General features: G+C 42.7%; 1 protein-coding gene across 1 annotated transcript in view; it reads right to left on the reverse strand.

Annotated features, from left to right (window-relative positions):
• The window catches only part of PKD1L3 (polycystin 1 like 3, transient receptor potential channel interacting), a gene marked incomplete at its 5' end in the record, with an annotated part of 73,609 nt that extends 71,224 nt beyond the window's left edge, over nt 1-2,385 (reverse strand). The window contains one exon of the mRNA XM_084644400.1: nt 2,085-2,385. Within this exon, the coding sequence (XP_084500526.1) occupies nt 2,085-2,385 (301 nt within the window). The remainder of the gene's footprint in view (nt 1-2,084) is intronic.
• Nucleotides 2,386-10,169: the final 7,784 nt, after the last annotated feature.

Consider the following 10,169-nt stretch of genomic DNA (forward strand, 5'->3'; position numbering starts at 1 on the left):
TCTATGAATCTATGAATCTATATTCATTCATAAATTCATTGAGTTTAAGGCCAGAAGGGACCATTTGATCATCTAATTTGATTCCCTGCACATCACAGGCCCTTAAATTTCACTCAAATTTACCTTGTTTGTGTGTGTATATGTATATATTATGTGTATATATATTGATAAAAAAGGGCAAAATTCTGCTCTGCTATACCAGTGAAAATCTGGACTAATTCCATTCTCTAACTTTATAGTATAGAGCAAGTCTACAATGGATTTACACTGGAGTTACGGAGAGCACGATTTAGCCCATGATTACAACTGATGAACAACCCTGCAGTCATTTGAAATGAGTTAAGCAGAAAGCAAGCATGACATTGGGGTTTTTTTTCTGTTACAAGCATAACATTCCTATAGCTTTTGGGACAGTAGATATTAAATATTGTTTCTATCCCCAATATATAGATGGGAAAACTAAGGCAGAGAGAGATAAAATGATTTTACCCCTGGTCACACAGAAAATCAGTAACAGAGCTATGAATAAAACTCAGGTTTTCTTGCTTACAGTTTCCTGCCCTAGCCATTAAATTAGGTCCTGGCTTGTGTTTGAGATGGTCTTTCTTGTCTACATGAGTGTGGATATGTGAGTGTGTTTAAAATGGGCCATCAGCTTGAATAGGACCTCAGTAAGGTCTTCCAAATAGGGTCCATATAACAATAGTAGTTATATGTATTGCAATGTGACAGGTTTCAGAGTAGCAGCCGTGTTAGTCTGTATTCACAAAAAGAAAAGGAGGACTTGTGGCGCCTTAGAGACTAACAAATTTATTTGAGCATAAGCTTTCGTGAGCTACAGCTCACTTCATCGGATGCATTCAGTGGAAAATACAGTGGGGAGATTTATATACATAGAGAACATGAAACAATGGGTGTTACCATACATGGGTGTCCCCATCATAGGGCCTAATCACATCAGCCACACTATCAGAGGCTCATTCACCTGCACATCTACCAATGTGATATATGCCATCATGTGCCAGCAATGCCCCTCTGCCATGTACATTGGTCAAACTGGACAGTCTCTACATAAAAGAATAAATGGACACAAATCAGACGTCAAGAATTATAACATTCAAAAACCAGTTGGAGAACACTTCAATCTCTCTGGTCACTCGATCACAGACCTAAAAGTGGCAATGCTTCAAAAAAAAAGACTTCAGAAACAGACTCCAACGAGAGACTGCTGAATTGGAATTCATTTGCAAACTGGATAGAATTAACTTAGGCTTGAATAAAGACTGGGAGTGGATGGGTCATTACACAAAGTAAAACTATTTCCCCATGTTTATTCCCCCCACATGCACACTGTTCCTCAGACATTCTTGTCAACTGCTGGAAATGGCCCACCTTGATTATCACTACAAAAGATCCCCCCGGCCCCCACCCCCGCTCTCCTGCTGGTAATAGCTCACCTTAAGTGAGCACTCTGGTTACAGTGTGTATGGTAACACCCATTGTTTCATGTTCTCTATGTATATAAATCTCCCCACTGTATTTTCCACTGAATGCATCCGATGAAGTGACCTGTAGCTCACGAAAGCTTATTTTCAAATAAATTTGTTAGTCTCTAAGGTGCCACAAGTACTCCTTTTCTTTTTATGTATTGCAATAGTATCTACTGGCCCCAGCCAAAGATCTGGGTCTTACTGGGCTACTCACTTTACAAATACATCTTAGAAGACAGTCTCTGCCCCAAGGATTTTACTGTCAAAACACACAAGGCAGGCAAAGAGTGGGAGGGGGACAAGAAGTGCAAAGAGGTGAAGTGACTTGTCCAAGGTCAGTAGCAGAGGTGGGAATAGAACCCAGACGCCCAGACTCCTGGTCCAGAGGGTCATGATGCCTCTCATAATAGAAGCAGCTCTGTAATACATTGGTATATGCCCCTAGATGTCCTCTGATGATAGTAGAACAAAAGAGTGACTCATCAGCAGAACCCTACAGTAGGGTTTCCTTGCATTACTACAGTGAGGTACTATCTCTTTCAAGTTGCAACCCAACTTAAAAGAAGGCACTATTTCTCTTTTGAGATCACCTACCTTCTGTAGTTTCATTCTGAAGGGAACTTGAGGTCAGTCCTATCCACCACTCCCTGTCCTCGGAGAGATGTTTCTGCAAGAACTGTTGAGTTTCCTCATTTTCAATAAAAATGAGGTGCCCCCCTCCTCTCTCGCACCAGCTCTGGGCACTCGTGAAAGTGCGCTGGAGTCTCACAAACTCGTAGCACGAAAGGTTGAAAGCCACCTGGTACTTTGAACAAGGTATCCCCTCTTCAAGAGCAATTTTCTCCAAAGCCAAGCAGAGAACAAGAGAGGAGAGAACAGTGATTAGAAGCCACATCTTAACTTAGTGATTGGAGCCCTCCATAGCACTGGTTTTTTGCACCACATCACCACCCTTTTTGTCCCTCTCTCTTCAAAGGCTTGGGCTGTCATCCTGTTACACCATTAATCTTTCTTTTTCCTCCTTGCTGTTTGTCACATAATACCAGCAATAGCATGGGGAACAGATTGCTCCTAATAAATAAAGGTTATTGCGTCTGGGGCTACATGCAGTAAGTGTTGATGCTAAGTCACTGCAATGGGCGATATGAGAACCATTGTGTAAACGTCCCATTCCAAATCAAGCCGGTTTGCATAGTGGTCATTAGACTTTTCACCTCATCCATGAGTGGAAAAGATAAAGTTGATATATGTTGTCATTGGGCATATGGTATGCTAAGATAATGCCTTGCCGTCAAAGGATTCATTGTCCTGAACATTTGTGGGTGAGTGCTTCGCAACAACAAAAAGAGCTGTAATCAGTAGGAATGAATGAAGAAGGAGAAAAATCAGAATTTAGGAGGACAGGGAATTATAGAGATGGGAAAGAGCCAAGCTGCTCATCTAGATTCTCTAATTGTCTTGAGTTTCTCTTATTATTATTTCAGATTTGGGATGCTAGTGTAAGATATATATAATTATCATATGATATTCACTCTGCTCTTGTTTTAACACACAGCCAGGAGACTCTCAGCTGTTCCAGTTAAGTTTCACTTTGGGATTTTTAATGTATTCCATTCAAAACAAGTAAACAACCCAGGTGAATTCCATATCTGGTGACAAAAAAGAAAATGCTTGCATGATCCCCTGTGAAGCTAAACAGAACTCCATTATTTATACTATCATTGCTGCCTTGTGGCTTTAAGAGAAAGTAGATGAGACAGTTAATGTTAAAACAAACTTGTTTTTCAAATTAAAATATTTCCTTGGTTATCAGAATGTCTTGGGGACCTTAAGTTTACATTTGTAAGCCTGTGGATCTGACACTCTAATAAGAAGTAGTGGGATGGCCTTTGGGAAGCTAGACCGCAGTCTTTATGAGCTAAATTGCATACGTGCTTTTGAGCTTTCATTCAAAGGATGTCCTCCAAGTTTCCCAAAGTCTGCTGGCTCTGCATACCCAATAGGATTAGAGCTCTTTTTACCCTAGAGTCTCCAGGTCTGATTTTCCTCTTGCACTGGGTATTACATGGTGTAACTCCACTGAATTCAGTGTGGTTGCTCAATTTACACTAGTGTAAGTGCAAGGAGATTCAGGCTCTGATGTTTGATGATAAATCATGTCTTACAAAAATGTGACACTTTTAAGTCTTATGCTTCAAGCCTTTCTTACCAAGAAAACCATATGCACTGAAGCCCATGAGCACTTACAGTATGAGTGTCAATTCAAAGACTTCAGAGGGGTAGCCATGTTAGTCTGTATAAGCAAAAACAATGAGGAGTCCATGTGGCACCTTAGAGACTAACACATTTATTTGGGCATAAACTTTCATGGGCTATAACCCACTTCATGAGATGCATGGAGTGAAAATACAGCAGGCAGGTATAAATATACAGCACATGAAAAGATGGGAGTTGCCTTACCAAGTTGGGGGGGGGGGGGTCAGTGCTAACGAGACCAATTCAGTTAGGGTGGATGTGGCCAATTTCCAACAGTTGACAAGAAGGGGTGAATATCAACAGAGGGAAAATTACTTTTTGTGGTGCTAACGAAGCCAATTCAATCATGATGGATGTGGCCCATTCCCAGCAGCTGACAAAAAGGTGTGAGTATCAACAGAGGGAAAATTATTTTTTGTAGTGACCCATCCACTCCCAGTCTTTATTCAGGCCTAATTTGATGGTGTCCAGTTTGCAAATTAATTCCAGTTCTGCAGTTTCTCGCTGAAGTCTGTTTTTGAAGTTTTTTTGTTGAAGAATGGCCACTTTTAAGTCTATTATTGAGTGTCCCGAGAGACTGAAGTGCTCTCCTACTGGTTTTTGAATGTTACAATTCTTGATGTCTGATTTGTGTCCATTTATTCTTATGCATAGAGACTGTCCAGTATGGCTAATGTACATGGCAGAAGGGCATTGCTGGCACATGATGGCATTTATCACATTGGTAGATGTGCAGGTGAATGAGCCCCTGATGGTGTGGCTGATGAGGTTAGGTGCTATGATGGTGTCCCTTGAATAGATATGTGGACAGAGTTGGCAACGGGGTTTGTTGCAGGTGGAGGGAATGGGCCACATCCACCCTAATTGAATTGGCCTTATTAGCACTGACCCCCAACTTGGTAAGGCCACTACCATCTTTTCATGTGCTATATATTTATACCTGCTTACTGTATTTTTCACTCCATGCATCTGATGAAGTGGGTTAAAGCCCACAAAAGCTTATGCCCAAATAAATTTGTTAGACTCTAAGGTGCCTCAAGGACTCCTCGTTGTTGTTTTTCTAATTCAAAGACTGTCCTGCAACTCCCCTTCCCAGCCACTCAACTAGCTCAGCAGGGCACAGAAGAACTAAGGTATTTTAAGGTCAAATCATGCACTATAAAGTTTGTCATGAGGCGCAGAGCTGAATGTGTGCATTGTTTACTTGGTTCAATACTGTATATTTTAATTACATTTCTCTGAAAGGGCCTTAATCCTCCCATACCCTGTTGATCTGGCTGGCCTTGAGGAAGCTGGACTTGATTTAAGTCCGTGGAACAGATGCTGTTTCTGAGAGCACAGGTTTCAGAGAGGAGGCCCAGATACAGAAGGCTGTGCTTTATTACATGAGTCTGACTCAGTGATATGGGAATATGCAGTTCCTCCAAATGATACACAGTGCCATATTTGTGAGATATGGATCTATCCTTTCATATCTTTTGATCCTTTCTCTGCAGCTGAGAATCTAGTTTCATGCAGATCCTGTTAGAAATGCCAGAATTAGAGATGCCACAGGAAGAACTGATGAGGCAGATCCAAAGTCCACTGCCGTCAAGGGAAGTCTTTTCTTTGGCTATAGTGGACCTTGGATCAGGCCTGTAAGAGCACAGTGGTGAGTAGAACTGCCTAAAGAATAAAGCAGGTTCTCCAGATGAATCCCCAGCTAACAGTTTCTGCAGCTGCGTGATTTTTTTTTAAATCTATTGTTGCCACGAGTAACCCGTCAAACGCCTATAAGTGAAAGAGATTAGAGAAGTTTGCTGACTTTGTGCATTTCACTGTCTCGTGAACAGTCAGTTACTTTTCTGGTATTTGTGTGGGTCTTTCACACAGTAACAGAGGAGAGAAAAACATTTAAAGACAGCAAAATATCTCTGTAAAGTAACCAAAATCAGCAGGGATTTTTTTCAGGGGCAGATGCAGTACCTGAAACTCCTTTAAACTAATTTTTGGAAACTGACTAGATTTCAAGTGGAAAGTGCCCCTTGAATTTAATGCTTTGTAAAAAACATGATTTTTTACATTTTTCTTACCATATAAACTCATCTTCATTTAAGATAGCTTCCTCAAGATAGAAGTTAGTATTGAGGCTTCATTGAACCGAGATACAATAGTTTGTTGTTCTCCTGGACTGTATGAAATGGGGATACATAGGGGTAACAAAAGTAGTTCAAATAGCCATGTGCTTCTGATATATACAAAAGATCATGTTGGTACATATGAGTGCTTGATCTGCATTTGTATATTTTGATGTGGAGACATAAAAATGCTTAATTAAATCTCTCCCTCATTGTCCCAGGTAGGTTGTTGGATGTGCAGTTGATCACCACTAGCTGTTGAAAGCACTGTACAGCACTCTGGTTTCAGCAGGAAAGTATTAGCCGTAATGGAGCATTTCAGATGTCTGGATTTTTTGTATGCCTAAAGCCATTCACTCTGTTTTTTGTTTGCCTTTTGCAAAGCACTGAGGCATTCTGACAAACTCTCTAAAAAATGTAAAAGAAAGGGCAGAACATGTTAATCCTTGTTGTGTAATGTATCTGCTGTCTCAGACCAGCCAGTCCTATAGCATGTGTTCTGTCCCAATGACTTGCTAATTTAAAGCACATTAATCCAAATGAAATGGACTTTGCAAAGTGATTGTGTCTTGTAGCTTTAACTATAACAGTGACAAAGCTTTCCCATATTTTCAAACCGTCACTCCAAGATGCCATATAATAACTACTTCATTTGTGAACTCCCTTGCTCCTATTGGAATAAGTCCATCATCTTTCTGAGAATTGTGTCTAGGGGTCCTCCTAGGAGTCTAGGAGTCTTAACCTGTCCTATAGCTCATACAAGATGGTGGCCATCAAGTGAAGTCTTCTGGGGGAAATCACTGTGCTGTCTGAAACATCAGAAAAGACCTTGGTACAAACCACAATGAAATAAGACCTGATTGTCAAAAGCACCCTGCAAAACGTTTCCCCTTTTTTACCTTTGCAGGTGGTAATTGTTGAATTGAAAGACAACTGCTAGACTGTTTGGAAGTGTGATGTGGTGTTTACACCACACTGGCCCAAAAAAGGTTAACTGGAGGTGAGGTCTCAATTAAGGTACCTGGTTTCACCTGAAGGATTGATTAGCCCCAATTACTGATGAATCTCAGCTGGGAGAGGAGCTGGGGTTACTATAAAGAAAGGAAGTGTGGCTCACAAAGGAGTTTTACAGTCTCTCTCTGGGATCAGAGGTAGAAAGTACCTTGGAGGTGCTCTACTGAGGGCTAAAAGAGGGATGCAAAGTCAAGCCTGAGGAGGGCAGAATGGGGGTTATGTTAATACTCTTATTCTGGGATTTATTGAGGGATTTGAGAGGAGAGCCCTGTGAATCCAAGCCCCTGCAGGAAGGGTAAGTTTGAAGAAGCTGTGGGAGAGCCCTGTTCGCAGGCTTGATTGGAAGAAGTCTAGGAAGGTAGCAGCAAGGTGCTGGAGGGATTGAACCTTGACTGTCTGTCTTAAGGTCCCTGACTGGATTCCAGTGTTCAGGGTGAACCTGCGCTCTTCTGTCTGCCATGGGTGAGGTGGCATAAGCCCTTGGGAAGGGATGACAGGAAGCCCTGAGGAAGGGGCATATGACCCACTGGGCCTAGATCAAGGGCTGTGGGCTGGATGGAGAGACTGGACACTTATCTGTTGGACTTCTTGTTATTCTGAAAGGGGTGCAACTAAATGCTGACCTGGATGAGTTATTGGAAGAGGGACCATGGCAGGGCTGGTGTGGCTGTTGGGTGCTACATGTAGAATGAGCCTGCTCTGCTGTACCCAGCCAAGAGAGAGTGTACCAGCAGTGGGAGAAGTCTTTGACATTCTCTAGAGATCAGAAGCTATGACCAAGACTCTCAAAAGTGAGTTTGGGTGCCAAGCTTGTGATGTTTTAAAGGGCCCTTTCTTTCAGAGGGCTTCTGTGCTTTCTGAAAATCAGGCCCCTTTCAGGTGTCTTAAATTCAGTTGCCAAAAACTGAGGCACCCAGAATCACTTGTTGTGTTTGAAAATCTTGGCCTTTTCCCCTAAATGATGGTGGTTGTTAATCTGGCCCGTATTTGGCTAGTCTTAATTTCTACAACTCAGACTCAACTCTCCTGGCAATGGCTTTATATGTTGTCAATAGGCCAGGTGACGTGAGAATAGAATCTCTGATGTGCAGCAGCCGTATCAAATCCCTGCCGATGCCATCCCTTTGAAACTTGTCACAGTCCAGGATTTGTGACATCACCGGGAAAACCAGGTAGAAGGATGAGTCCAGTTCAGCAGCAGAAAAATGCTGGACTAGTCAGCAATAATGGGGTACAATAGAAACACTTCAATCTAAGGACATCTCCAGCCCCACCTGCAGAGAGGGTACGTACCACAGACTGCTGCACAAAGTTTTTGAGGGATACTGTGTTAAAATGTTGACAGCAAATTGCTGTCCTGAAATGTCTGGGTATATCTACACTACTTCTGGGAGGGAGCCATCCTCCCTGAGTAGACAGACTCACACTAGCGGGACTCAAACTAGTGTGCTAAAATTAATGGGGTGGATGTTATGTTGTGTTTTGAAGGCCACCCAGCCCCCTAGTCTTGAGGTCCCAAGCTACAGCCTGAGCTGCAATGTCCACACTGCTATTTTTAGTATGCTAGCTTGAGTCTGCATGAGTCTGTCTATCTGGACAGGGGCTGCATGACTCTTCCGGGCCCCAAAGGGGTTCTACATAGTCACCACACCTTTGCCCCAATTTTCGTAATGAAGGGACACAACACTGGCCTAGACAGGCTCCAGGAGCAGCTAGGCCTCAGGAGAGTTTCCAGGGAGCTGAGATGAGACAAGGGGATCCCTCTGGAGCCCAGGTAGCTGTGTTTTATGCCTAATGAGGCCTATCTATGGAGGGCAACGTCCTAGGCAAAGAAAGCCGCTTCCCATTTCTTCAAGAGTGTGGGGAATATCAGTGTGTAGATCCTGGAAAACCGGCTTAGGTGCAGGGTGGCATTTTATTTTTCTGTGTATGTTGGCTTATCTGAGAAGCCATCCCAGAGGCAGAGATGGGGCATTTCAGGAAAGTAAATGATGGTTTTCTAAGAAGGAATGATTTTCTTGGGCTTCAAATAAGCCCCAGCTGACCTTTGATGCAGGGGCTGGAACTGGGGCCTGACCACAGGCTGATGCAATAAACACGTAGAAACAAAAAACTAATACATGGGAGACTGCAAAGGTAATGTGGTTTAGTGGTTAGAGTATTGACTGGGGATCAGCACTTTTGAGTTCTGTTCCCCACTTTGCCCTTGATTTTCTATGTGAGATTTTGCTTGAGTCAGGCCTTGGTTTCCAGAAACCGTCAATCATTATAGACAGACCAGAGGTGCCCGCTCTCACAATTTTATCACAAGTTTTGTTTTATTTGGTGTTTTACTTAAATCCCCAGTTCCTAGAGTCGGGGCATTTTGAGAACATCACAATTTACTTTTCATTCCCCCGCCCCCCCCGCCGCCCCGGCCAAAAAAAAAGTTTCTAGCCCTCGTGGTTCTGGAGCACAGCTTGAACATATGATCCCTGAAGGCTAAACAAGACACACACAAATAACCCAACATTTAGTTTTAAAATCTCATTATACTTAAGCCAACCTCTTGATACTTTGTGGCTTGACTCCTTATTTTTGCATGCTTGGGGCTGGTTAATGCATGTTGGTTTTTGGAACCTCAGCTTGACATTGAGCCTGATAATTCAGAGGTACTGAGCATCCACAACTCCTATTTACTTCAGTGGGTGCTCGGCCCCATGAAAATCGGGCCCTAGGGTCTCAAGTTGAGCAACCACAACTGGAAGTCACAGTTTGAAAATGTAAGCCTTACTCCTCTTCAGAATAGATGTGCTGCCCTCGAGCCACAGCACAGGGTTACGTTCAAACAACTGCAGAGCTCCGTTCTATTACAAAACTTTCCTGTAAGGAAAGCTTGACTCATCCAAGCATTTACAGTTCTCTAAGGTTCATATTTTTGAACTTTGGTCTCCTAGTTGTGCTGAAAACAGTTCCAAAGTCTTACAGGGGAGTTGATCTCTGTGCTACATGGACCAAGAGGAGCGGAAATATGCTTCCATTAACCCAGGATGGGTTGGTTTGCCCCCAGTGTGGGTTAGAGCAGCCATGATGTTCTACTATGGGTAGGGCCCTACCAAATTCATGGTTCATTTTGGTTAATTTCACAGTCATAGGATTTTAAAAATTGTAAATTTCATGATTTCAGCTTTTTAAATCTGAAATTTCACGGTATTTTAGGGGTCCTGACCTTCTGTAGGGCTCCTGACCCAAAAGGAGGAGTTGGGGGTCACAAAGCTGTTGTAGGGGGGGTTGCGGTACTGCTACTCTTACT

Source organism: Lepidochelys olivacea (genome assembly GCF_965140295.1).
Source record: "Lepidochelys olivacea isolate rLepOli2 genome assembly, chromosome: 12".
NCBI lineage: Eukaryota > Metazoa > Chordata > Testudines > Cheloniidae > Lepidochelys > Lepidochelys olivacea.